This window comes from Enhydra lutris, unplaced genomic scaffold, assembly GCF_002288905.1.
Source record: "Enhydra lutris kenyoni isolate GAN:26980312 unplaced genomic scaffold, ASM228890v2 scaffoldscaffold73, whole genome shotgun sequence".
Taxonomy (NCBI): Eukaryota; Metazoa; Chordata; class Mammalia; order Carnivora; family Mustelidae; genus Enhydra; species Enhydra lutris.
In genome coordinates this window covers 2,188,246-2,216,233 of record NW_019154157.1, presented here as the reverse complement: position 1 = coordinate 2,216,233, position 27,988 = coordinate 2,188,246, and the positions used below count along the sequence as shown (strand labels likewise).

At 56.8% G+C, this 27,988-nt stretch overlaps 2 protein-coding genes across 3 annotated transcripts; one reads left to right on the top strand and one right to left on the bottom strand.

The window, feature by feature from the left end:
* Nucleotides 1-33: 33 nt before the first annotated feature.
* Nucleotides 34-22,384, top strand: LOC111160037 (smoothelin). Of its 2 annotated transcripts, XM_022522816.1 has the most exons (21): nt 34-151; nt 1,892-2,019; nt 6,743-6,891; nt 7,293-7,386; nt 7,478-7,556; nt 7,653-7,750; nt 8,668-8,988; nt 9,075-9,147; nt 9,755-9,826; nt 9,908-10,429; nt 10,631-10,791; nt 13,834-13,986; nt 14,074-14,149; nt 15,257-15,421; nt 15,519-15,581; nt 15,802-15,868; nt 16,773-16,946; nt 17,164-17,281; nt 17,865-18,016; nt 18,976-19,044; nt 22,083-22,378. In XM_022522816.1, the coding sequence occupies exons 2-21, from the start codon at nt 1,969-1,971 to the stop codon at nt 22,231-22,233; spliced, it is 2,808 nt and encodes a 935-aa protein (XP_022378524.1). In that variant the 5' UTR covers nt 34-151; nt 1,892-1,968; the 3' UTR covers nt 22,234-22,378. The 2 variants fall into 2 exon arrangements, with proteins under 2 accessions (XP_022378524.1, XP_022378525.1); XM_022522817.1 differs by lacking the exons at nt 34-151; nt 18,976-19,044 and adding an exon at nt 12,693-12,785 and having other exon boundaries at nt 1,903-2,019; nt 22,083-22,384.
* Nucleotides 22,385-22,546: 162 nt separating this feature from the next.
* On the bottom strand, nt 22,547-25,263 carry LOC111160070 (selenoprotein M). The gene is made up of 5 exons (XM_022522879.1): nt 25,075-25,263; nt 23,847-23,882; nt 23,420-23,454; nt 23,001-23,079; nt 22,547-22,900 (listed from the first exon to the last, which is right to left on the bottom strand). Exons 1-5 carry the CDS (start codon nt 25,192-25,194, stop codon nt 22,742-22,744), a joined length of 429 nt encoding a protein of 142 aa, XP_022378587.1. The 5' UTR covers nt 25,195-25,263; the 3' UTR covers nt 22,547-22,741.
* Nucleotides 25,264-27,988: the final 2,725 nt, after the last annotated feature.

The window sequence follows — 27,988 nt, the reverse complement described above, 5'->3', positions numbered from 1 at the left end:
CTGGACGGGCGGCGCTAGCAGATTCTCGGGGACGGTTGCTGAGGGGGACTGGGATCCCGGTCGCGGCGCCTTCCGCCTGACCGCTCCTACTCTGTCGGATCCCGAGTGACCTGACCAGAGCCAGCGCCGAACGGGTGGGCCGGACTGAGAGGTGGGTGTGCAGGCCTCTGGGAGGTACGGGGACCCCCGATGGGTCCTGGGGGTGGAACCCGGATATCTGGACAGGGGTTCTGGGACTCCCAGACTTGAGAGCTCCCACCCATCCACGGGGGCTGTAAGCCATGGCATAAGGTTCTAGACCGCGGGAAAGGATACCACCCACGGATCTTCAGGAGGTTCCACGAACCTCAGGGTCCCTAGTCTGTGGGGGCACACACTTTGGGGAAGGTCCCACATTACTCTAAGGCCTCTCTCAATCCCTGGGGACCGCAGACTATGTGTGTGATAGGGAGCTCTGTAATTGAAGTGAGGCAGCAGGGGGAATCACTAAGGAGAAGGACATTTCCTATAGTAGTACCCTGGCGTCCTGGCTTACGCATTAGGGACCCCCTGCCCCTCAGGAGACATGGGGGAACTCAGAGTGTCCACAGAACCTATGTCAGGTGTTGCTGAGGCACTTTGGGGGGATTACCCCAAAGTAGGTAGGTAGAAAGAGGCAAGGACCCCAACAGAGGGAAGATGGGTGGTTGACACCTATCCAGCCTAAGGGGATGGGAAAGGCAAGTAGCCACTTGAAAAGGCAGGGTCTGAAGAACCCCAGCTGTGTGGATTAGGACATCCCACCATCACCAGACCCCTTCACCGGATGGGGTGACTGGACAAGTGAGTGTTCTGGGGAGGGGAAAGGCATAACTGAGGAATGAATCAACATGAGGTTGGGGGGGTGGGCAATCCTGGGGCCATTTCAGTCACCACTCATTAACTAAGCACCTATGGTGTGTCAGGCTGTGGGCCCTCAAATTCCATAAAGACATGAGGGATGAGGAAGGAAGGAAAGAGCTGGAAGTTTAGGCCAGGATTTAGGGGGCCATGATGGGCAGTGATGGGGCAAGAGGGAGTGTCCTGAGCCCCTAGGGGCACTTTGGAAAGGGGGCTTCAGGAGCAAGAGGGGGCCAAGATTTTGATTAAATCCACCTCTGCCATGGGTCTTTGGGATCCTTCTTCCCCCCGGTGACAAATCCCTGGCCCCTTTCAGTCCTCACTTTGCCTATCCAGAGGTTGAATGGATCAGGTTCTGAAGGCCATTCTAGCTGGGGAATTCAATTCTAAGTGTGTAAATTGGTAGGAGGAGCTAGGTGCCTGGACACCTGGCTTCATGAGGTCTAGGCAACTGGCATCGGGGGAGGGCAGGACGGGGAGAAGAAAGGAGTGTGTATAGAGGGCTGCCGTCAAGAACTGGAAGACAGGATGTTATCTCCAAATGGATTAAATCACCTGGGGAAATGAGGGGCAGTGGCAGCATGGATTTGGATATGGGCACAGCCCACAGCCAGGGAGCCTGAGCTTTTGGTCCGGGAGGGAGCTGGGCAGGCCCTGGGGATAGGTGGGTGGGGCAGGAAACTGGAGTCTGGCGGGCACCCCCTGGTGGTGAGCAGGCTGTGGTGGGCCTTAATCCAGGTCTCTACTCTCCCTGTGAAGAGCCCAGTTTAGGCCACGCAGCAGGCTAGCCTTAAGTTAGCTGGGCTTGAACCAGGGACTCCCACCCTTGGTTTGTTAAGTTTTCAGCATATCAGCCTAGGACTGAGGGAAACTCCCAGTCCGGAGCCACAGGGAGCAAGTATGGGACCCCAACAGATGATCATGGGTTAGAGAGGGAAACTGAGGCACAGAGCCCAAGTGCCTGTGTTTTCCAGAGGTCCGGGCATGCCTAATTCATGTCTGTCTCCTACAGAATTCCCTGAGCTGTCAGGTGCCACAGGCACTGGAGATCTCACGAGGAGGGGACAGACAGAGGTAGAGGCCAGCAAGATGGCGGATGAGGCCTTCGCCGGGCTGGATGAGGGAGCCCTGCGGAAGCTGGTAAGTGGCCCATTCATCCCTGCTGTGATGACAGGCAAGCCAGGTCAGAGGCAGGGCCTGTCCAGGCTACCTCTCCGCTGATGAGGGGAGGGGTGGAGGGAGGGGGCAGGAGGAGGGCTCAGGAGAACAGGACTAAGCCTGTTATGCATGACTGATGCCACGGACCCACTAGCATGTGCCTGTCCATGCTGGGTGCTAAGGCCTGGTCCCTCCCAGGCCCCCACTGCCACCACCTGTTAAACAGTAACTGCTGGGGACTCACCCATGTGTAGCTATAGGTGTGGGGAGGCTAGATTTGCTCTCCCAAGCAACTGCCTGGGCAGTGCCTGCCCCCGGAGGCTGGCCCAATGATAACAGTAGCACCAATGATTAAAAATGCCAGGGCACAGGGGCGCCTGGGTGGCTCAAACTCTTGGTTTTGGCGCAGGTCGTGATCTCAAGGTCCTGGGATCCAGCCCCACGTCTGCCCCCCCCGCCCCCCCCCCCCAGCTGGAAGTCAACTTGAGGATTCTCTCTCTCCTTTGGCCTCTCCCCCTGCTCTCACACTCTCACTCTAAAATAAATAAATAAATCTTAAAAAAAAAAAAATGCCAGGGCACAGCAGGGGTCAGACTGGGTGCTAGACCATCTCACAGAAGCTGTGACTACAGCAGCTCCAAAAGCCAGGAGGGCACTGTGGCTCAGAGAGGTGAAATCACTTCCCCGAGGGCACCTAGCTACAAAGAGGGTGTGCCAGGATCCAAACAAACCCCAAAGAGAGCCATGGGGGACCAAAGATAAGTCAAAGCCAGAAGAGCCCATAAAGAGGGAAAGGCCCTTGGGGGGCCTTGGGGCCCCTTATAAGCTCTGTGATTTCTAGTGTGTCATTTTTCCCTCTCTGAGCCTCAGTTTCTTTACCTGAAAAATGGGAGAGGGAGATCTGTGCAAACATATATCCAGATCCTAGAGTTGGCATGGGGATAGAAGGAGGCATGGGCCCCTATCTTAGAATGGAAGAATAGGCCCACTCTTTTCCCAGCTTCTTGATCGCCCTATCTAAACATAGCCCACCCGTCCCGGTGCACAGAAAGGCTGTAGGGCAACACAACAGGGCGCGCACGTGACCACTATCAAGGGCAGGGAGCTACTGAACGGGAGGAAGGGCCAGAGCCCCGCCCCCCAGCCCTTAACCTTTGGGGCGGGGAGGGGGGTGAATTGGCGATTTACCTTTCCTAGGAAAAGGCTAGTGACCTACCCACCCCCATACCATTCTTCTGGGGACAGGAGTCACTGGGCAGTGGCCACTGTTGCCATGATGTACCAAGGCAGTCAGCCTGTGTGCCCTCAGACCAGCCCCTTAGATTTTCTGGGTGTCTGCCATCGCCACAGCCGGCTGTGTGGCAGATTGGTTTTCCAGAAGTTCCCACCACGTCAGCTTGACCTTCCCTCAGGAAGTCAGCTGAGGGCAATAAAGGCAGAGCGTGCCAGAAAGCAAGCCAGGCCCCCGCGCATCTCCGTCTTTAGGGGTCCCCTCGGAGGCTCAGGGCTCTCCAGTCGCCAACCCCGACTGGGCCCATGTGGGCTCGTAAAGAAGCCCAAGCGCTAGCTGCTGTCGGCCCAGCCCCGCCCCCTCGCTGGGAAAGAATTAACTAGACGCTGTCTTGGGACTGCGAAGCCTCGCAAGGTCATTCCCACTCCAAGACCGGTTCCTCCACGGCCGGCGCCCGCCATTACTTCGCCCCGGCACTGCTGAGGGTTCCCGCCCCGAGCGCCGGCTTGGCTCCCGCCGGCTTCGTGGCAAGAACTGGGGCGTCCCAAGCTGGGCTCCTCCCCGCAGGGCCGGGCCTTATAAGGGAAAGCTGGCTGGCGCCCCAGCTTCGGGCCGATTCGGGGACCCGGGCAGCAGCTTCCGGCCTACGCTCCCGCACATTCCTGAGGACCGGGCGGGGTGCCTGCGCGGGATGGGGGCACTCGGGGACAGGCACGCCGCGTGTACCTCTGCCACATACCCGGACGCCCTCCGCCTCGGTCCCGGGGTTCGAGTTCAAGCTCCGGCGCTCTCTAGCTGGGTGACCTAGGGAAGCTGCTTAAGTGCTTTGATTTCCTCTCCGGAGCCGGAGACATTAAAGCAGGCGGTGGCGGGGGCTTCCTGTCTGGCTCCCCACCGGGCGCCCAGTTCAGGGCCGCCCGTGAGGGGCGTGGGCGGTGCCCTGGGAAGACTGGCGGTTCCGGAGCCTGTGGGCCTTCGGCGCCCCCTGGCGAGGCCTCGCTCCATTGCCGGCGGGTCTCCCGGGGTAGCTGGAGGAGCTGGGAATGAGGAAATGCCTGGCAAGTCTTCTGTGTAGTGCTGGTGTGGAGACTGAGTCCCAGAGAGATGCTGGGGCCTATCAGACCCCACCCCCCCACACTCCCCAAGAGTGAGGACAGAAAGGCCCGGAGACCCGGCCTCCCAGGAGGAGGAAGTGCCCTCTTTCCTCCCGGGAGAATTTTACTGGGCAGTTTCGGAAACCGCCCTATCCTCTTCCCCTTCCTTCTGGTGGACGATGGCTCTTTGTACTTCCTTCCGTCCCTCCCACAGCCCCCTCCACACACAACGGTGGGGCTTGAGAGGGCTGGGAACATAAGCCGACAGTATCCAGGCTCAAGGGCAACGTCATGCTGGGGATGACCAGTAGCATGAGGTTGTCCTTCCCCCAGCCCCGCTCCACTCATGTGGTAGGGGGATCAGCCGGAGGATCCTATTTTCCAGATGGGGACAGTGAGTCTTCTCAGAGGTAGCCAGGTTTCCACATCATGCTGTTTTCAGGGATAAGAACCCCATCTCTGGAACCCAGGGCATTCAGAAGAGGTACCCAGGAGACAAAGAAGGCTAGACATCTCTTAGCCTCTTTACCCTCTGTAAAGGGGCACTGAACCAGTTGACCCCTCAGACCCACAATCTCCAAGTGTAACACAGACAGCTCTAGTTCTGAGGCCAAGGCTGGAGGGTGGGAAGGTAAGCCTCTTGCTCCCTCCCTCTGCTATAATAGGCCCTCTTTGGCCTTTATAGTTGTCTCTAGTCCAGGGTTCCTTACACAGTGGTGCCAAGGCCCTTGAGGTACCCACCATAGCAGAGGGACCCCAGCAACAGAGCTATCTTCAGCTCAAGGCTGACGCTGGAGTCAGAGAGACATGGGTTCAATCCTGGCTCAGGTCATTTGGCTGTGAGCAAATGACTTCTCTCCCCTTGAACCACAGTTTCCTTACCTGTCAAATAGGAGTGATAAAGTACCTAGGGTTTCTGTGAGATTAGGGCAGACTGGGGGCTCAGTGCTGGGTCTGTCATAGAGGTTCCCGATAAATGTTACTTATGCATGATATCTTACACTTATTTGCCCTTGCCTTTCTCTCCTTCTAAGTGGCTGGAACCATGGAAGGGGTGATGTTTACTATATGTACAGCTATGCAGGGGGACCCCAAGTCACTGCCCCCATCCCCACCCACTGCCCTGAGGTGGGAGCAATTGCTCCTTTTGGCAAATGAGAAAACCAAGACACAGAGAGGTTAAGGACATGTTCCTGACCACCCAGCCAGGCGCAGACTGAGGCTGGAGCAAGCTGGGGTTTCTGGCCTGAACCTCAAGGGATCCTCCCATAGCTTTTCAGAAATGTGGAGCCTGAGGGACTCATGGAGGGATCTGTCCCCCAGAACTCTCCTTACTCTTTTCAGACCAGGGCAAGTGACCTGATGGCAGATTGGACCAACCCATACCCCTGCTGAAACCTATCCCCACCACCACTTGACCCCCTGTCCTGGAGTAGGAAGGAATGATGGGGGAGGAGGCTATAAAGGAAGGAGGCAGAGGGTTCCTGGACCCTAATCCTGAATGATTTCCCTGGGCCAGTCCTCTCTCTCTTGAGCCACAGACTGTAGAGGGGAGAGATGTGGGGCCTGGGCAGGGGGGAGTGCAACAGAATTGGCTGACTGCCCAGCAAAGGTACCCTTTCTGAACCAGATTAGACCAGCCACCCCCAATCTCCCAGGGATTAAGGGGCTAAGAAGCTGGTGGGAGCACCCCCCCCCCCGCCATTTATACCCTCTCTAGGGCCCTGGGTAGACCCTAGTGCAGCTATATTATCTGTCTGGGGAGCTGACCCTCCTACTCTGGGCCCTGGAGCCTTTGATGATGGTTAAGACTGGGTCAGTATGGGGGGAAAAAATAGCCTCTAGCCAGACAAGAAACTGGGACTCCTAAACACCTGCTTCTGCATAGGTTTTCCCATCAGTCCGATGTGGATGAGGCTGCCACCCTCAGCAAGGCTGTAGTGCTTTGGGACAGAACATGGGAATCTTCCTTGCTCACATGGTGGACTCTAGCCATCCTAAGCACGCTTTCCTCCCTGGGGACCCTGTTGGGAGCCCATAGGGTGGCCTCACTCCTCCTGACTCCCAGGCTGTTTTAGGGGGTTCAATGAAGGACTCTGAGACAGGAGTCAAATCTTAGGAAGCAATGCCCAGGCGGGTGGTCGCTCTCCGCCCACTCTGTAAACAATCATGTACAGTGGGCCATCTAGGAGCTCTATTTCCATGGGCCGGGTCTCCCGAGACCCTGGGTGGGTGGGAGGGCAGGCTCGTGACAAGCATGTGGCAGAGAGAGTAGATACAGACCACTCATTGTGGCCCAGGCCAAGCTGTGGGCAGCTGGTGTCCGCCCTCTGCCCCAGCAGCCAAAATGACTGGCCCCTCGCCCCCGCCTGTCCCACAGCTGGAGGTCACAGCGGATCTGGCTGAGCGGCGCCGCATCCGCTCAGCCATCCGGGAGCTGCAGCGGCAGGAGCTGCAGCGTGAGGAGGAGGCCCTGGCATCCAAGCGCTTCCGTGCTGAGCGGCAGGACAACAAGGAGAACTGGCTGCAGTGAGTGGCCGGGGGGCTTGGTCACACAGGTGGGAGGAGGCTACACTGGGGGCTCAGCAGGTGTTGTGCAGGCAGGTGGGAGCACAGGTATGTCTGCTCCCCAGCTGGGTGTGCAAAGGGCAGCAAAGGCAGGCATCTGGAATACGCCAGGATGTCTCTGGGTCCGGACCCCTCGCCAGTCATGGAGTCCTAGACACACCCGTGTCAGTAGCATATCGGAGCCCGTGGTCTTAGTGCTCATGTACACGGGCATGTGTGTGCCAGTGTGTAGCCAGAGGGCATGCACTGCCACCTGCCCCCCTGCCAAGGTTCTGGGTACCTAGTCCTGGCCGCTGCCCTCAGCCCGCATCCTCTGTGACCTGGCTATGGCAGTGGGGGTCAGAGTCCTGATGTCCCCGCAGCTCTCAGCAGCAGGAGGCGGAGCAGCGAGCTGCTCTGGCGCGGCTGGCTGGGCGGCTGGAGTCCATGAATGATGTGGAAGAGCTGACCGCACTGGTGAGGCCCAGTCCAGGGCAGGGGATGGGCCAGGGTGGGTGAAGAGCCAGACTCCACAGTCCAGCTCTCACGGCCTGCTTCTCATCCCCAGCTGCGAGGTGCCGGTGAGTATGAAGAACGAAAGCTAATCCGTGCTGCCATCCGCCGCATAAGGGCCCAGGAGATTGAGGGTATGTGTCCCACCCCAGTCCCGCCCTGTGCCCTGCTGCTCGCCACCCACATCCCTTCCTGGCCACTCACCTGGCATTTTTTTCCTTCCCTTCCAGCCGCCACATTGGCCGGGAGGTTGTGCAGTGGGCATGCCAACAGTGGCTCAAGAGAGGAGAGCAAGGGGCAGGCAGCACAGAGGCTGGAACGGTGTGAGGTAAGGAAAGTGGGCAGGGTGGGAGGGTAGCCCAGTGTCCTGCACCCATGGATGCCAGCAGCAGAGAGCACCAGTGTGTCTTTGCTAGGCTGGTACTTGACTGGGGGTGGGCGGTGTTTGGGGGACACTAGGGCTCTGTCTCAGGCCTCTGCCTATTCTCCTGCACTTCTGGCCACATGTCCCCCAGTCCAGGCTCTGCATCTAGCCAGGCCGTCCCCTCAAAGCCATCTTGTCTATACTAATCCCGAGTGTGTCTCCCATTACCACCCTGCTGGCTTCCCAACTTCCATGCCTACCTCTCACCCACCATGGCCATCCGGCCCTCCATGGCCATTAGACCTCTGCTCTGTAGCCAATGCAGTCTCCCTGAAATGCAAATCTGACCCTGGTACCTCCCCAGCTTAAATCGATCCTGAGGCTGTCCCTCCCTATCCAGAAGCCCACATCCTGACTTTGGCTTATCAGGGCCTACCTATCACACCCCAGCTGATGGGTGGAGCACTGTTGGGAATTGACTCTTCTCTAGGGAGTGTGGGTGAGAGGTCAAGCTGTGTAGATTCCCTAAGTGGCCAGCAGAGGCCGCTGGGTCCCAGTTCCTGAAGGACTACCCCCACAGACACACACTCTGGTTAGCCTGGCTAGGATCCAAGGGTCAGGGGGCCTCTGCTCCAGGGATCTATTAAGGCCAGGAGTCCCCAGCAGGTCTCTTGTCATCCCCGACCCTTGGCATAGGATCTGGTCCTGTCCAAACCACCCTCACCTAGGCAGTGCCGGGAGGCTGGGAAGTGAAGATCAGCTTGCATGCGTGTGCAGGTGTGCCCATGGGAAGCTCTGCCTACCCCCTCTGCTTTGCATGCCCTGCCCTGGGCACCTGCCAGTCTGGGGAGCCTTGGCTGCATCCTGTGGATCACCCACAGGTGCCAGAGTCAGAGAAACAGGAGCAGCAGGCAGAGGTCCCAGAGCCAACCCCACCTCCCCAGGGCACCACCCGGGATGTGACCACAGTGACACTCCTGCTTCGGGCCCCACCTGGGGGCACACCCAGCTTACCTGCCTCGCCCGTCAGTTCACCCACCACTGCTTCTCCTGAGCCTCCACTAGAGCCTGCTGTGGCCCAGTGTCCTACTACTGAGGCTGTGGGCAGCCCCGAGTCACCCTCCAGGCCACCCAGAGCCACCAGTCCTGAGCCCCAGGAACCACCAGCCACCCCCGGCACTGAAAGGCAGGTGGTCAGCAAGGTGAGTCTGGATGAGGGACAGGGATACCAGGCAGGTGAGCTCCTTGATTTGGAAGTCAGGCTCTGCCTATGCTGTTTCCCCTGCAGCTCCTGCCTGGCCTCACAGAGCCCCCAGCCATCCAAGGTCCCACCAAAGGTCCCTCCAACACAAAGAGAGCAGGTGAGGGTCCCAGCAGAGGTAGCTACAAGCCTCCCCTTCTGTGTCTGGAAAATGGGCTCTAGTGCCTAGACAGCTTCAGCTTCTTCAAAGCTAGGCAGTCCCTGACACTCCTCCCACTGCCCTGAAGTGTCCCCACCCCCAGCCTGGCCCGTCCCCCCACCCATGGCCAGAGGCCTCCCAGCAGCCTTGAAAGGCAACGGGCCTCAGGCACATTCTTTTCCCCAATAAGGGAGTGCACCCATCTCCCAGCTGAGGCCATGGGCAGTACTGCCCCCCCCCGGGGGGGGGGGGCCCCCCCCCCCCTCAGCAGGGAGGATCTGGGCACCCTTCCTCCAGCCCAAGCCTGGCCCCAGCCCCCAGGAGTGTCCAAGTCATCCTAGGGTCAGTGTGGGAGGAGAAGGAGGAGCCTATAAGCTAGATACAGCTGAATGGGGAGGCCAGGAGCTAAGGAGGTACAAGATGGGATGGGGAGGCTGGAGTACAAGAAGGGGTTGAGAGGCTGAGGTGGTGTGGAGAAGAGAACTATAAGAGGTGGAACCCCCATAGCCAGTCTTCTTTATCTCCCACCCCCCCCCCCCCCCCCACCACCATTTCTCCAAAGTGCTAGACCTGGCTGGACCCCGTCCCTGCCAACGCTCCCTGTCGGTGCTCAGCCCCCGCCAGCCAGCCCAGAACAGAGGTACTACCTGTTCCCACTTCTGGAGACTTGGGGCAGTCCCTGGCCCACCAAGTCACTGATAGCCGTCTTAATCCCTTCTAGAGCCCCCCACCCCTGCCGGTGGACCTTCCCCATTCCAGCGGGCCGGCTCTGTGCAGGATCGTGTGCGCAAGTTCACCTCTGATTCTCCCATGGCTGCCAGGCTCCAGGATGGTCCATCCCGATTGGCCCTGGGTTCCTCGACCCCCTCAAGACTCCTGGGCCCCTCCCACATCAGCACTACCCCTGCCTCCTCTTCTAGCGGCTCCTCCTCAGGGGGCCCCAGTGACACCTCCTCCCGCCCCAGCAAGGAGCCACGAGGAACAGCCAGGCCCCTGGCCCAGCTTCAGAGCTGCCCCCGGGAGGAGGGCCCCAGGGGGCGGGGCTTGGCTGCCAGGCCCCTTGAAAACGGAGCAGGGGGGCCCGTGGCCCGCTCAGAGGAGCCCAGTGCCCCGCTTCCCGTGCCTGTCGGCATTGCCGAGCCAGGGGCCAGTATGAAGACCACATTCACCATCGAGATCAAGGATGGCCGTGGCCAAGCATCCACTAGCCGAGTGCTGCTACCCACAGGCAACCAGAGGGCAGGTAGGCCTCCCTGCTCTCTCGCCACTGCTGGGAAGGAGTGTCTGCAGCCAGCCACCCACCCAGCTCTGCAAATAGGACCAGCGCTGTGGCCAGGGTTCAGGGTTTTTCCAAAGGCTGTGCTGGGAACAAGGGGCACCATTAGCCTTGGCTGGCATCTCCCTCACTGCAGCTGATCTGACAGTAGCCCTTCTCCCCCTCCAGAACTGACGCTGGGGCTCCGGGCGCCTCCCACCCTCCTCAGCACCAGCAGTGGGGGCAAGAGCACCATCACCCATATCAGCAGCCCTGGGACCCTGGCCCAGCTGGGTAGCATCACTCACGTCACCAGCTTCAGCCATGCCTCCCGAGGCTGCAGCATTAAGGTGAGCCCCTCCTTACCCTACCAGCCTCACAATCCATCAGTCTTCTATAGACCGCTTCAGGATGTAGGGCTAGCAGGATTCCTCTGCTCCGCTTCTCCCCCATTGCACACACAGGGAAACTGAGGCCCGGAGAGAGAAGGTGGCTACCTACAGTCCAGAGCCAGTTGGTGGAAGAACTAAGGGCAGACCCAGCAGGTGTGTCAGGAGCTTACTTTGTACTGGTCTCAGGCTTCCCACATGCTGGTGTGGTCCTTACTCCAGAACTGGGTGGTTCATTCCTAATGAACAGATGGGAAAATTGAGGCCTAGAGAGGGTAGTGCGGGCTTGCCCCCTCTTCGTGTGGTAGCCCCAGAGCTCCTGCTCCTTTCCAAACTGGACCTCAGCCCTAAGAAGCAAAGCTGCTGATCTGCTCATCCAAGATCAGCCTGGCCTCTTAGGAGATTGGAGATTAGTGATTACCATCTGTGTCTACATCTCTGGGGGATTGAGCAGAAGCATGGGTCTGGGGATAGGCAGGGGGAGGCAGCAGCCTAACAGGTGCCACGGGAACTGAATACGCCGTACCTTTCCATTATTCATTCCCGAGCCTGGGATCAACCGGCTGGGAGCTCAGCTGGGGAAGGGACTCCCCAATGGGCCGTCTGGCTGCCCAGGTAATGTCCTCTTGGCTTCACTGGGGACTGAATGGGACTTTGGTTGAGGTGAGATGGCTAGAGCCAGCTTTGGGCCTTCTTGGGGGTGACTGGAAGAGGGTGGGGGCAAGAAAATACCCTTTCCCCCTCAGAGCAGGACCTGTCTGCTCTCTGCCGAGAGAGTGAGGGGATGGTGCCTTTGGGGTGGGTGGGAGGTAACAACAGTGAGTCTTGCGTCTAATGCCACCAACTCACCTCAGTTTCCCCATCTAGAATCGAGGGACAGCAGAAAAGTGCCTCAAATGGGCTCAAAATCTGTAGTTGGATCCAAGGGCCACAGGCAGGCCAGAAAATGTTTATGTCAGGGACGAGACACTTGTTCTAGCACATTGCTCAAAGTCCTGCCTCTCTGCCTCCATTTCCCCCATTTGTTCAAGGCTTTCTAAAATTGCATGGCCTAAAGGCAAAGGAGCGCAGGCTCTGGAGTCTGGCAGGCTGGATCCTCACAGCTCATGCAAATGGTGGCCCAGGCAGGCCCATTCCTTGCTACCTGCCTCGGTTTCCCCATCTGCGGGGCATGGGGCTGTGGCCTTGGTAGTCCTTCAGAACCCGTGCAGCGTTGTTGTACTGCCCGTCTGCGATCTGTGCAGGGCCAGGGCCAAGCCTGGCGGTCGGCCTGCTTGGGCAGGCCACCCCTCCCCCACAACCCCTTCCACAGGGAGCCCAGAATAGGTTTCTATTTGGGCCCGGGCCCCAGCCCCAGCTGGCGGGTGGCAGGCTGGGAGGCCGGGAGGCCAGCAGGGGCGGGGCAGGCCCACTGCCCTTGCCTTCGCCCTCAGGCCAGCTGCAAAGACTCTGACACTGCCAGCCAGAGGCAACTGTCCCTATCCCTGTCCCCATCGTCACCCCACCATAGAACCCCTGCCATCACCATGCCGGGGGTCCCGGGGCCCGGGTCCGAGCTGGCTGTGGCCCTTGAGGAGCGATTGGGCTTGGCATTGGAGGAGCTGCGGGCAGTGGCTGAGGCTGGCCGGGCGGCAGTGACCCAGGCAGCTGAGGCAGCAGCCTCAGCCATGGAACCCGTGGCCCGGGCCGCTGAAGAGCTGCGGGTGGAGACGGCAGCGCTGAGCCGGCGGCTGGATGCACTGGGCAGGCAGGTGGAGGTGCTGAGCCTTCGGCTGGGGGTCCCACTTGTGCCTGACCTTGAGCCTGAGCTGGAGCCCAGCGAGCTGCTCCTGGCCGCTGCCGACCCCGAGGCCCTCTTCCAGGCGGCTGAGGATGCCGGGACCCCTGTGGCCCACCCGCCTGCCTTCAGTACCCGCCGCCGCTCCTCTGCTGGCCTAGCCCGCAGCAGCAGTCTTGTAAGTCCCTCTGGGCTGGGGAAGCAGGGCCCGGGGGGGTGGTGTTGAGGGGGTTCTGCATCTGCTGAGGGTCCTTAAGATATGCCTCTACCATCACTGAGCCTCAGTTTACCTATCTGCAGAGGGGCTGGGATGCTGGTGCTCCAATGCTCAGGCGAGAGGGTGCCAGGCTCCTGGCCCTGAGGCGTACTTGGTGGCTGCCCCAGCAGCCCTTGGCCAGGCCCCAGCCCCCACCCCCACCCCCATCCCTACTCTGCCCCAGCCAGGCTGAGTCTCCCTAAAGCAGCTGCCACTTTGGCTCTCCTTACCCTCACAGCAGACAGAGAGGCCCTGCCAGGAGGGGAGGGGCTATGATAACTGGGCTGGGGGCTTGTCTGCAAGTGGTTGGAAGGTGGCCTGGGAGGGGTAGGGCACTGAGTTGGGGCTGCACGCCCCTTAGAGGGAGCAAGGGCAGGCTTCAGAGAGGACTTGGCTCTGAGCAGCCCCAGACAGACACCTGGTCAGGAGCCCAAGGGCCCTGGTCCAGACCCTTGGGGCATGTGTGTGTGTGTATGTGTGTGGCTTGTGCTGCCTGGGCACTGGCCCAGAAGGACCCAGGCCTTGGGAAATACCAGCACAGCCTGCCTAGGAGGGGGCTGGGGATGAAGTACCAGAAAGAACTCAGACTCAGGAGTTCTTCAGCTCAGACCCCAGGCTGAAGGCAAGTCATGCAGCTACTCTGAGCCTCAGTTTTCCTGTATGTTAAATAGGGACAGTAAAATCTCTAGTGTTTATACAGTGCTCACTACCAAATGAGTCACCAGTATTGGTACCATTGATCGTAGTAACACAATTCCAGGGAGATGGGAAGCCCTATGGCAAGGCTGTCAGCACCTCTTACCTGAGCCTGACCACAATATGACCATCCTCGCGTGGGCAGTCTGACCAGTTGGTGGTTATTTCCAAGGCTGTGCCAACAGACCCAGGGCCTGGTTCCCCATCCCCTGGGGACAGGGTTGGTTTCATCTATACCCCTGCTTAAACTGCGTGCCTTCTCCCCGCCCTGCAGATGGAACCCGAGCCAGCAGAGCCCCCCTCTGCAGCACTGGAAGTGGCTAATGGCACCGAGCAAAGCCGGGTGGACAAGGCACCAGAGAGGCGGAGCCCGCTGAGTGCTGAGGAGCTGATGGCCATCGAGGATGAAAGCATCCTGGACAAGATGGTGTGGCCATATCTGGTGGACTAGGGGTTGGCAGGGGCCAGGAACCAGCAGGCAGCAGGTGGGTAATGACAGCAGTTCTCTCTGCAGCTGGATCAGACGACAGACTTTGAGGAACGGAAGCTCATCCGGGCTGCACTACGCGAGCTCCGACAAAAGAAGAGAGGTAGAGAGCCCCTTGCCCCACTCCATATCCAGCTGCTCCCTTGCCCAATTGCTCTGGGGTCCATTCATGGACACTCTAGTTCAATAAACTGCCCTACCCAGCTTCTTCTCTAGCCCCAGATGTTCCCTGCCTCCTTCACCCTGGATCCAGTGTCTCCCTTCCCTAGCCCCGCCTTTCCCCCTGGCTACTCCTGTTATACCAGCCCCAACCAGCTTCTCTTCTCCATCCTAGACCCAGTTACTCCCTTTCCTAGCTACTCCATCTTGGATCCTATTGCTTCCCCAAGTACTGCCAGCTACTCCTTCCCTGAATCCAAATATTCTTTCCCACAGCTGCTTTTCTCTCCTTGAGAGCCACTGATGACCTCTGTAGCCTCTGCCCCCACCCAGCTTCCCCTTCCCTGAGCATAGCTATTTCCTGGATCCAGCTATTCTTTCCCTCAGATTCTAGATTCACTTGCTGCTCTAGATACTCTCTGAAGCTGACTGCTTCCACCAGGCCCCACTGATGATCGCCTAGCCCCTGTGCTCACCTGCCTACTTCTTTAGGCCCAATTACCCTTCTTGCCAGCTTCTCTCCTGACCACTCTTTCCCTGGATTGAATTACTTCTCAGGTACCCCCAATTACTCCCTCCTTGGATCTAGATATGTCTTCCTCCAGCTGCTCTTTTCCCCCTTAGACCCATTAAAGACCCATTCAGCCACCAGCCTCACTCAGCTTCTCCTTCCCCGAACTCTGCTACTTCCATCCTAGATCTGCATATTCATTCACTTGGGAATAAACTAAACTACTCATTCCCACAGGAACTCCCTTCTTGGATCCAAATACTTCCCCTTTGAGTTTAGCTAGTCCATATTCCCTTGTTGCTGCCTGAGTCCATTGCCACCCACCACACCCCACCCCCTCCTGCCAAGTTATAGCTGTCTCCTCACCCTCAGCTACTCCTAGAGAGGGCCCTTGTCCCCTGTGTCTTCCGTATTTCTAACAAGTTGCCCTCCACCCCATCTTGTGTGCTCTGTGTGCCCGTGCATATGTGCTGTGTGGGTGATGGGTGGCCCTTCTGGGCATGCATGGGGCTTCCCCCCTGCCACCCCCACCCCACCCAGACCAGCGGGACAAGGAACGGGAACGGCGGCTGCAAGAGGCACGGGCCCGGCCAGGGGAGGGCCATGGCAACACAGCCACTGAGACCACCACGCAGCACAGCCAGCGGGCAGCTGATGGCTCAGCTGTCAGCACTGTCACCAAGACTGAGCGGCTCGTCCACTCCAGTAAGGGGCCGAGCGGGGCTCGGGGCTCCGGGTGGGAATATAGCCAGCCCACTGGCCCCATGCCTCACATTCCTCCTCTCACCCCCTGCCTCTCCAGATGATGGCACGCGGACGGCCCGCACCACCACGGTGGAGTCCAGTTTTGTGAGGCGCTCAGAGAGTAAGGCCGCCTGGTGTCGCCCTGTGCCTGCCTGCCTGCCCACCTCCTCAGACTCTTCCTCAAGCCCTCTCTCCATACCTTCATCTGTGTGTCTCTATCCAGCAGTCACTTTCTCTTCTCTGCCTGTGGCTACCACCATCCCCCCCTCACAACCCCCCCAACCCTATCTCCTGGCGTTCAGCCCAAGCCCTCACCCTGCTCCTCTTCCCCTTTCTTGCAGATGGTGGCAGCAGCACCATGGTGCAAACCAAGACCTTCTCCTCGTCGTCATCCAAGAAGATGGGCAGGTGAGCACAGGTACCCATCCCCAACTACATGGTACCTCACTGCACACCCATTCTACAGAGGGGTAGACCATGGTGCTGGAAGGTAATAAGCATACAGGCAGGGAGAGTCAGAGTAGGAATCCAGCCACTCCTGCTCCCCTTGTGATCTCTCCTGATCCGCAGCCACACCACTGGGGAGACCAGAGATTTGCTCAGGGTCTCCCAGCTCTGAGTGGCAGTGATAGCATTGAGCCCATAGAGAGGCGTGCCTGCCCCTGAGCTGCCTGGTGGCCCTGCCACTTCCCAGTGTCTGCAGACCACATCCCATGTCACAGAGCACTCTGCACCTTATTCTCATGAGGGAGGAGTACACCTCTATCCTAGAGAGTATCTCGGGGCTGGTAGGCTCAGAATGCAGGCTGGGAACCAGCGGGGTTCAAGAACTGAGTCAGAAGGACCTGTGATCACATTCTTGCATTCCCCCCTCGCCATGCCCTCTGAAACCTGAGGCCTGTTTTCTCAGCTTTAGTGGAAATGACAAGGGTCCTCCCTCCCCTTGTGATGTTTAAAATGGCACATAGGAAAGGCTCTAGGTATGAGCTATTATTATTGCCATCATTCTGATTATGCTGGTGGGCATTATTGATAGTGTCCAGAATCTGAACTCACCTAGTAACTTGATCAGAGATTGAGCCTTCTCAGAGAACTCCCCAGGGCCCAAGTCTGTTGAAAAGAGTGGCTCCCACCTTTATGTCCTTTGAGCTTCAGTCTACTTTGCAAAACTGGTGTGATGAGGATGCCTCCCTTGCTGACTGGTGTTGCTGGTGGTGGATATACCACAGGGTATAGAGTTACAAGACTCCTCCCTTGGCAAGTGGGGGTTGAGGCTCAGGAGGAGCCTAACAGTCGCCTCCCTACCCCCCAGCATCTTTGACCGCGAGGATGAGGCCAGCCCGCGGCCCGGCAGCCTGGCGGCACTCGAGAAACGCCAGGCAGAGAAGAAGAAGGAGCTGATGAAGGCGCAGAGCCTGCCCAAGACCTCGGCCTCTCAGGCGCGAAAGGCCATGATTGAGAAGCTGGAGAAGGAAGGTGCCGCAGGGTGAGTGGCGGGGGGCGTGGACAGGCGGGGCCTAATGACCACATGGGGCGGGGCCAGAGACGGGAAGGCGCAGTGGTAGCCGTGCGGGGAGGGGCCTGAAGGACGAGGAAGGCGGGGGCTGGGACAGGCTGGGCGTGCGGGCGGAGGCAGCGGCCCCTATGGTCATGTGACCCGTCATCTTTTCCCCCGACCCACCAACCCCAACGCACTCCTACAGCAGCCCTGGTGGACCCCGCGCAGCCGTGCAGCGCTCCACCAGCTTTGGGGTCCCCAACGCCAACAGCATCAAGCAGATGTTGCTGGACTGGTGCCGAGCCAAGACTCGTGGCTATGAGGTGAGCTCTATGAGGCCAGGCAGCCTAGCTTCTTTTTTCTACCCCCAATCCCCACCCCGCAGCTCTGCACCTACCTCTTGGCAGAACTCCTCACACTCTGTGCTTTTCACAGCCCCCATGCCTGGCAGGGAGGATGGAAGCCCTCTGTGGGATGAGGAAACGGGCTCAAAGAGGACACACAGCATGCCCTAGATTGCAGAATAAGTGATTAAGTGGAAGGGTCTCATGATGGCCCAGTTCAGAGCCAGACCTCACCCTTGGAGTCCCCCCTCACTGCTTTCGGAAATGGGAGTTGGGGAGCTCCGTAAATTTATATTAGCAAGGGAAATAGTAGGGGAGGCATGACCATGGTCTTAGCTGGGTGGTGCTGGGCTTCCTGGTGGCTCTGTGCCAATAAGTAAAAGATGTGGGAGTTGACAAACTGAATGGAAGGACGCTCACATTCCCACTGCCCAACCGCTGTGCATCCTTGGGCGAGCTACAGGGCCTCTCTGACCCCAAATGCCCTACGTCTGGAATGCCAAACGCTGGGGGCACAGAAGTTACAGGGAAGCTGACCGGTCCTCCCACCACCCATACATAGCACGTGGACATCCAGAACTTCTCCTCAAGTTGGAGTGATGGGATGGCCTTCTGTGCCCTAGTGCACAACTTCTTCCCCGAGGCCTTCGACTATGGGCAGCTCAGCCCGCAGAACCGGCGTCAGAACTTCGAGGTGGCCTTCTCATCTGCTGAGTAAGTGTGGGCCCCAGCCCCGCTGGTGTCAGCTGGGCATCCGGGGCTACGCATCTGGGCCAGGACCAGCTGCCCCAAGGCCCCCTGGAGCTGGCCAGCCTCGCTGTCAGACAGCGGCGGAGACCCCCTTCCCCAGAAGGCCCCTCCCCTCTCTACCCTGCCCACCCGCCGCTGAGTGTGCCAGGTGCCTGCCGGAATGAAGGAGCCGCCGGCCCGCCTACCAGCCCCTGCCAAGGCCCACCAGGTGGCCCTGTCCATATCCCCTCCATCCTCCCTCTGTCCCTTTCTCCCTCTCTCTCTCCCTTTCTCTGTCCTGCTCTCCTCCCACCATCACCAGAGCTTCCTGCTCCCGCGGGATCCCAGCTGGAGATTCCAAAAGGAGGCTCCTGGCCTGGGCCCTGGGCCCACCCAGCCTATATAGGTGTTGCCAGAGGCTTATATAGGACATCAGCAAGCCCTCCACTTTGGAATCGTTACCCCGTCTGCTCACCTCACCCTCAGCACCCTCCATCTGTCTTTCCTTTTCTCCTTTTCTCTTTCTGGCTCCCCCAGATTTCTTCCTCTTCCCCCTCCCCCACCTCCTCTCACGCCTCCCTCACCCCCCCTCCCTGGGGCACAGCCCTCCTCTCCAACCTCAGTTGCCAACGCCATTGCCCCCCCACCCCATTCCCGCTTGCCCCGAGAGTTCTCTGCACCTGTGACTGGTCTGGCCCCCCACCCCTGTCTGCATCGCACACCATTAGTGACGGGTAGTGAGCGGCACGTCCACAAGGGGGAAGGGGCATGCGGGGGGGAGCCAACAGACTGCAGCACTGAGAATGTAACTGAACTCTTGTCTCTGTGTGTGTGTGTATGTGTGTGTCTCTCTGTTCTCCTACCCTTTCTCTTCTCTGCCTCTTCCCCCTCTTCTCTCCTGGGCCCTGCCTCCCCCCCCCTTCCCGGCCCCCTACCCTCCCCAGGACCCATGCGGACTGCCCGCAGCTCCTGGACACAGAGGACATGGTGCGGCTTCGAGAGCCTGACTGGAAGTGCGTGTACACGTACATCCAGGAGTTCTACCGCTGTCTGGTCCAGAAGGGGCTGGTAAAAACCAAAAAGTCCTAACCCCTGCTCAGGGGCCCCACGGTGAGAAACGCCGCCTCGCCCACCTGTGCTGTATCTGGAATCTGCTCAGAGGGGCACAGAGAGAGACCCGGGAGGTGGGTGGGGGAAGCAACTGGACCCCGAGAAGAGCCAGAAGGAGCCAGAAATGGCCCTATCTTCTGGTAGTTCAGGGCCCAGCAGGCAAGACCATTCTATAAAGGGGCAGTGATCACCCACATGAGCCGGACTGAGATGGAGCAAGCCTAGGAGGGAACCCCAGAGGAGGCACCTGACCCAGCCTGCAGGCCCAGGACAATTGTCTGAAAAAGTGCAAACTGAGCTGGGATCTGAAGGACAAGTTCAGGCTAAAGGAGGGAGAGGGAGTCCCGGAAAGAGGGATGAGCCTATGCACAGGGCTGGGGGCAAGAGGGATGGAGAGCATGTCACACCCAGAGGGGAAGGAAGTTTAGTCTGGGTATGAAGGGAAGAAGGGGCCATGAGAGTCTGAACTACCTCCTGAGGACAAGAGTCATAAAAGCTTTCCAAACAGAGAAGGGATGTGTGTCGTCTGGTAGGCATTTTAGAACAATGCCTGGATGAGGGATGGGGAGGGAAGGAATGGGCTAGATAGCTGGAGCAGCTTAATAAGAAGCAGGACAGACTTCCTCATGTATCCAGCTGGGGAGAGAGAAGGAGGCTCAAGGGATCTGCTGGGCCCTGGGGAGCTGGTGGTGCCGTACTCATTGGAGAGCTCAAGAGCGGGGACAGTGTAACAGGAAGATGTTTCTGGATCTCTAAACCAGCTCTGGCATTTTCTCTCTAGTCACCTCACCTCAGAGCCACAGTAGAGAATTCAGGTCCTGAGCTAACTGTCCATTCCAGATAAGCTGCTCAGAGAAGGAGAAAGGTGGCCCAGCATCCTGGAGGTTTTAGGTCAGAGACAGGGCCAGAAACTGGAACTCAGACTCCCCACTTAGACCCATCTTCCTTACCCCATCACTTTCCCATCTATTGTGTAGAGAGAAGAAAAGACAAAGGCTCAGAGTGAGGGGATTGCCCAAAGTAATGTGAGTCAGGGACAGAGCTAGTGGTGAACTCAGATGCCCCTCAAAGCCTGGAGCCGGGGTGGGGTGGGGGGACAAGCCAACATGTGCACACATATACCCAGAGAAACCATGCAGGTGAGGGGAGGATGGGCTTGATTCTGTCTCCAGGTCATATATGGACTTAGGAGCTGCTGCCCAGCAGGCTGGCCTGGAAGGAGAGGGGCCCAACCCAGCCCTGATCCAGTTGGAAAGTGTGACTCAGCCGTGCTGTTGCTTGAATTGCCCTGTGTTTGGCCTGTCACTGGGGCAGCTGGAGCCCTGAGCCGTGAGCCCCAGTGTAAACAATGGCTTTATAAGGTCTCCAGGGAAGACACCAGAGGTGGGAGGGAGCTCCACGTTGGGGAGCCCGGGATCCCTGGGGAGATAGCCACAGCTTGAACAAGCTGCAGAGAGAGGCTGTCTTTTTCCCTATAGTAGAGCCAGGGAAATGAATCCAGCCAGGGCCAGAGATGACCCCAAGGACACCATAGCACATCAGCAACAGAGTCAGAAACCACCTCATTCATCCTAAGTGCTCCCAGGGTCTCCCATGAGGCCAAGACGTTGTTGCTATAAAGATGGAAAAACTGAGTCACAGAACAGGGCAGAGCTTTATCTAGCACACACAGCTGATTAGGGGTACAGCCTGGACTGAAACAGAGGTCTCCTGCCTCCCAAGCTTCTTCCATGAAGGAGTCCAGCTGAGCTGGGAGTAGGCCCCAGCCCTACCATGGTCTCAGGTTTGACTTTGATCAAGGCACAAGATGAGAGGAGGTAGTCCTGGACCCTTTGGTGTGTTGGCGATAGAAACAGTTCCTGCCCTTATGCCTTACCTGCCAAAGGAAATTCAGTTAACATGGACATGGGAGGGAGCAGGGCAGAAAATGTCTTGCTTTGGGAGAGGAGGGGGAAATGGAGCCAAAGAACAAACACCAGCTTTAGAGCTCTGGGCTGTCAGTTGCTTAGTGGCTGCAGCCCACTGACTCCAGAGTGGGGAGATGGCTCCTGCAGTAGGGAAGAGGAGGCTCCAGGCAGGTGTCAACACCCAGGGCTGGGGTGCTTGAGTCCCAGGAGGCCCAGCCCTGCACCTAATAAGCTATGAGTCTTGAAACATGCCTCCTGGTCTGTGACTCAATTTCCCTATCTGTAAAGTACAGCTAGCACTCTGGAGGATGACAGAAGGGCGGTCCTACCCTTGAGGATGTTGTAGGTGGTCCTGTCTGTATTGGTTGGGACCTTCATCTGCCTCCCCTGCTCTACCCAAGGCAGGTGGTAAGAATTAAATAACTACCCCCACACACACACACACTCACTGTCCTCCATCTTATATAGCAGGATTGTCCCCTCATGCAAGGACAGTGGTTCCCAGGCCTTTCTGCAGGAGATACCAGGCATCTGAGAGCTAATCCAGGGCACAGAGGGTTACAGGGGCAGGTCCTGACTGCAGAGAAAGATTTCCCATTGGTAAGGCCCCACTGGATACAATGGCCCAACCCAGAGGCTTGTGCCAGCAGGAGTGTGCCATTGAGGCTGTGTAGGAGATGGCCCTCCAGAGAGAATATGGGTGGGATCTGGAGGCAGGACACCCACCCCCCCACCCCGGGGGCTAGGGGTAAAGAGATGGATTGCCCAGAGTCAAATGGGGCATGGCACCCCTCTCCCATCTCCACCTCCACCTACCTGGCCTGGCTCCCATAGTGAAGCTTCTAGGCTTGGGTGAGTGTGGCCTGAAGTTTCCTGTCTTCCCGGAATGCTTTTATCCCTTCAGTCAATCAAGAATCTGGAGTTTATGGAAGACCCAACAGGCCGCAAGCAGTGAAAAGACCTCCAGGTAGAGGGTAGCCACAGGAGGTGGGTCCGGCGCTGATAACCACACCCCCCGTGCCCCCTCCCTGCAGGATGCTGGTGGACTGCGTGCCCCTGGTGGAGGTGGAGGACATGATGATCATGGGCAAGAAGCCCGACCCCAAGTGCGTCTTCACCTATGTGCAGTCGCTCTACAACCACCTGCGGCGCCACGAGCTGCGCCTGCGCGGCAAGAATGTCTAGCCTGCCTGCCCGCACGGCCCGCCTGCGGCAAGCTGCCCCCACCATCCAGGCACCGTCCCCTCCCTGTGCGCCTGCCCACTGCTGCCGTCTGTTGCGACACCCTCCCCCGCATATACACGCCGCGTTTTGATAAATTATTGGTTTTCAACGACTCTGACTCCTCTCTGCCTCTCTTGGGCTTGTTAAATTCAGGGCGGCTTGGCAAGGGGTGCACACATCCCCACTCCAGCAGCCAGGTATTTGGGTCTCTCGAGAGTATTAGGGGGGCTCCTATTCCCCACTCTCCCGCAGCAAGGAAGGAGTCGAGTCTCAGTTGATGCGGAAGAGGATTTAATTGATCTGAGTAGGGAAGAAAGGGGTTTGGAGGTAACCCCAACTCCATCTCTGCCGGCTCTGGGACGAAGCGTCGGCCCTCAGCGAGGGAAGTGCTCCCGGGACGCTGAGCGCTTCATTCTGTCCCCAGGCGGAGGCGTTGCGGGGGGGGAGGTTTGGGCCCGCGTTGAGGGACTTAAAGGTCAGGGCGATCCGGAGCGCCTCCGGCGGGCTTGGCGGGCGCCTGCAAGTACTCAGGAGGAACAGGTTCGTCGGGCGCCGCCTTGCGGTAGAAGCCGAGCTCCTGCACCAGCTCATTGATCTCCTCGCGGGTCATTTCACTGAGTGGGATCCGCTGAAGTAGAGGAGGCGTGGGGTCAGTGCGCCTGGCCCTGGCCCTGGCCCCGCCCGCGCCTGGCCCTGGCCCCGCCCCCGCCCGGCTTCTAAGGCCTCACCTCTAGTTCTTCGTAGCGGTGGCCCAGCAGGACGAGCTCTGGGTCGGCCCCTGGAAGGTGTTTCATTACCAGGTTGTGACTGGAGTTGTTAAGGTGTGTGGTGGTGACCCGAGGCAGATGGGGATCTCCCACCTATGAACAGCAGGTGAACAGCTCTGCCTCTTTTGCCCAGGTAGGGCAGGGATCCCCCATTTACACGTGAGGAAATTAGAGTTCAGAGAAGTAAATGGCCCTCTTCTCGGGTCTTGTCTGCGGCAGTCATCACTAGTCAATTTCTCTTGCCTACCACCTAGGGAGTCGCTTGGCAGTCACTATCAATTCCACTTGTCAGATGAAAACCCTATCTCTGAAGGTAGGGGAAGGAAATTCTCCCAGATCCTCCTCCCCACTCACCCTCCCCCACGACGGAAGAAGGATACTATAATGGGATGTCCTGGGTGACGAAGGCCTTCACCTGGGGAAAAACCAAGAGAATCAGACCCCAACTCCTTCCAGATACCAGCATGAAACTGAAGCCAGCTGAGATCACACATTCTTGACTCCCACTCCAGGGAACATCCCCCCAGCTAATCTGTAGGAATATGTTACCCATCCCCCAAGGGGCTGAGTGGAGACAAAGCTGGAGACTCATTTCTTCAAACTTACCTCCTTCAGGGTCGCCTGGCTGGCTCAGTCGGTTAAGCGCTGGACTCTTGAATTTGGTTCAAGTCATGATCTTGGGGTTGTGAGATCGAGCTCCGAGTTGGGCTCTGTGCTAGGTGTGGAGCCTGCTTAAGATTCTCTCTCTCTCCCTCTCCTTCTGCCCCCCCTTCCTCTTTTAAAACAAAAAACAAAGAAACAACTTACCTCCTTCAGGCGATTCAGCTGTCATCCTCCACAGGTCTGGAGGGGGACAAAATCAGATAGGTCAGGAGTCCTTCATATCTTTCCAAACACACCCTCAAGACCATTTCACCCTACTCCCAGAGTTGGGTGGGGCTGTGGATTACCCCTGGAACAGCAGTTCCCAAGATGTGAAGATGGAATTCCCTTATGACAGAAGGGGGAAACACTGTACAGATAGGAAAACTGAGGCTTACGGCCATCAGAGAAAAGAGGAGCAAGACCAGAGACCCAAAGTGCTTACCAACCTTCAGGCTCTTGCTTGCACACCTTACTGTTGACTCACTCCCAATGCCCAAAAGAAATGATTACTTCTCTCAGGCAGTAGAGTCCTGGGCCTGGACTTTGGCCCCTAGAACCTCAGGGTGGAGGCAGGCCAGAAGGAAACAGCTCTGAATTGCCCTGCGAGACCCCATTAGAGATACCTCCCATCTGGTCCCTACCTAGCCCCATGCAGAGCTGGGCCTCCATCTGGTTGCATCCGCAACATGGGAGCATCGTGGAACGATGTGTGGGCCCCTCTCTGCACTCCCAGAGGGGAGGGACACCACCAGCAGGAGTCCACACCCCAGGACCACCTATTCTAGTCCTCCTTCCTCCTCCCCCACCTTTTGTCAGACAGAAAACTAAGGTCCTAGAAGATCTGTGATGGTTCAAGTCACACAACAAAACGGGGACTCTGACGGGTAACTTCCCCACAGAGGAGGTTGGGGCTTGCTGCAAAGTTAAGTGTTGGTAATGCAGTTGGCTTTTGCATGGTGCGGTAAGCACCCAGAAAGTCTTCCCTCCCTCTGGGAAGGGAGAGACAAACCGGAACTGGGGTGGGGGAGGAAGTCCGGGAAAAAGTGCAGTGATGGGACGATGTAAAGTTAGGTTACAGACGGCAGGTTTGGAAGAGTCACAGGCTGGGAGTAGAGTTAGGGGACAGGGCCAGTATGTCTGGGGACCCGCTGTCCAGGCGCATGGGAAATTAGGGAGGAGTTCGGTTTTCCAGGCCGCAAGATCGGGTGTCTCAGGCTTCCACAGTGGATGCTGGGGCGTCCTGAGGCTGGGGAAAGGAAGGGAGTGTCCCGGCCCTGAGAGGGACTTGGGAGTCGTGAGGGTCCTGGGGCCAAAACGAGCGGTGATTCCAAAGCTAAGAGGCCACAGGGTTGGGGGCAGTGGTCCCAGAGCTAGGGATCAAAGCACTCACCTCTACCCGGGCCCGGGCCAGGCCGTGCAGACGGTTCCAGTCGGGCCGGAAGGTAGTGACGGCGGCCGCGAATGCCGCGAGAAGCAGCAGCAGGGGCCGTGGAGGCAGCGGGAGGTGCATGGAAACCCGCCGAAGACGACCCGCAAGATATAGGCGAACCGCCGGACCACTGCGCCACGTCTCTGTCCGCCGGCTGGCCCCGCCCCGCCCGAGGCCCCGCCCCTAGCTGTCAATCTCCGCCCCAGGGCGGGCTCTGGGGCCTTCAGTTCTCTTCTGGCAAGGTTCGGAATCTTCCTCTGGTTCGGGATCTTTTCTGGCCCTCAGGCCTTTATTTTCCCAGCCCCGAGAGTGTCCACGCTCCCTCTGCTGACCGAGAGCGCAGACGCTAAGGCAGGATGCGGCCAGACAGTGCCCCCTTATGCCAGCAGGGGGCGCGGGAGGGATGCGGACGGACAAGGGAGTTTCTGGGCCAGCCACTTGATTTGAGGATGGGGAAACTGAGGCTGGGGAATTCTTGTTTGTGTCTTTAATTTCTTTGGGTGAAATTCCGATCTAGATTTCAAATCCCTAGAGCACACATTATGGCGGAATGTGGGATATTACGTGCTCTGTAGGGGCTGGAAGGATAAAAGGGTTAATACATATAAAGCCCTTTAGAAGAGTCCCTGGCAGTGTTAGCTTTCATTATTTCATTTCTTACCACATAAAGGCCCCTGTGAACTCCGTTTTGCAAGTTGAGAAGCAGGATCAGAAAGGTAGACCGATGACGTTGTGTATCTGGGAATTGAACCTGAAACATCCCTGCGCTCATTTCATCAAACCAAAGATGACTAGATAAGGACGCCTCCTCCCCGCTTTAAGCCTGAGGCAGACACAGCAAATTGATTGCACTGCTCTTTGCTGTTGAATCTAGACTGGGAATCAGAATCCTTCTCAACATCAAGTCAAAGCTGCATTATGACTCTCATGGACCTGTAGGCATTTTTGCCTTCCTGGGCCTTTTCCCTAATTAAACAAATATATATTTAAAAAGGCTTTGTAAAATAAATTTAGTTAATTAATTTTTTTAAATGGCATTTTACAACAGCTTTAATTTTTTTAAAAAGTGAATATAATCCTGGCTGGATTCATTATTATATGTCAATTTTTTTCTTTCAATTTTAAAAGAAATGAAAATTAAAACATGTTCATAACCTCTAAAAGTATCTTGGGTCCACAACACTAAGCCTAATGGATTAAGTCAGGTTTGCACCGAGACCTTTGCTTATACCCTGCTACCTCACATTCACTGACTTGATTGTAAAGATGTAATAATAATGGGCTTAGAGTTGTTATTGAATACCCATTCTTTGTAAATACAGTAAGGCACTGTAAATATAACGGGTTTTATCCAGACTGTTGACATGATAAGCTATGTCTAACACTCTATTTACTGCTATGGAAGTGTGAATTCATCTGAGCTTTCAGAGGAGCAATTTGACTCAATAAATCAAAACCCCAGAAACATTGCTTCTACCCAGTCATTCCACTTGTCAGGATTTGGCTCAAAGTAACCATCAGACAAGGCATCAATTGTTAGGTTAAGTTTGTTTATTGAAACACTGTTTACCCAGCTGTGGTTGTTGCACTGGCTCTGGCTAAACTCTAGCCCCCAAGGCATGGGCAGCATCCATTAGAGGAGTTGCTGAGTAGTTGCTGGGCACTGGACTCCTTGTACCTGCTAGTTTTTGTGTTTCAAGGCATACATCTGTGGAAGATAAGGCAAAACTGGAATTTCCCTGTGGAAGAGAAAATTCTATCTGTGGGCTGCAACATCCCCTCCTGCCTACAAGTTCCAGACAGCTGGCCTGCCCCACAGATTTCAGACATGCCTACTGGCCCCCACAGTAGTATAAGCCTTTTTTTTTTTTTTTTTTGCAATAAATCTCTTTATGGATTAAAAAAAAACAATGTTTATAATGGTGAAAAACTGGAAATACAACCTAAGCATGTCTCCTCAGGGAATGAGTTAAATAAATGATGGTACCTCCATAAGATAGGAAATCATCCAATTGTTTTAAATGATGCAGCATAGTGCTGAACAACTGGAGAATGTCCATAGTTATGGTATCAAAAAAAATTTAAGCTATAAAACAGTAGTATCAGTTGGGAGTTGTGACACTTTGGGCTGCAAGTCACAGAAATCCCAAATTAAACTGGCTTAAACAATAAAGGAAATCTGTTGGCTCAAAAAAAAAAAAAATTCAGTAGCAGGGAGGGCTTCAGGTAAGGTCTGATCTGGTTGATAAAGTCACCAAGAACTGATTTCTCTCCATTCTGCCTTCCATAGTGTCAGCTTATTATTAGGCCCATTAGCTACATAGTATCAAGATGGCTGCCAACAGTAACTAGGATCGCAGACTTCTTCATTTATATCTAATGAGGAGGAGATGATCTTTTTTGGTAACCTTCTCAGGAGAGAAGCAAGCTCTCTTTCGTAAAAGTCTCTTTGTATCTCACTTGTCCATCTGTGATCCAGTCTTGTGGCTAGGGGAATGGAAATTTCTCATTGGCTTAACCAGTTGAGAACCATTCCAGAAGCCTCTCAAGGATGTGGGCTGCAACAGATGTTGTAGCATCAACATAGTAGCGAGCCAGTTTTATAAAATACATATATATAGATATATATGCCTAGACCAAATAACAAAATCTAGATGGAAACAACCCAAGAAGTCAAAATGGTCATCTCTTGGTAGACAGAATTATAGGGTGAAGGTTTTCTTCTTTCTACTGTTTTCTCTATTTTCTATAATAATTATGTATTACCTAAATACAAACAGTAAACTTTATTTACAAAAATAATGGGGCAAATGCCTTGGATTCCCTCACCCTTAGCCCATACCCCAGCAAGAGCCTCAGAGTGGCTAAAGCCAGA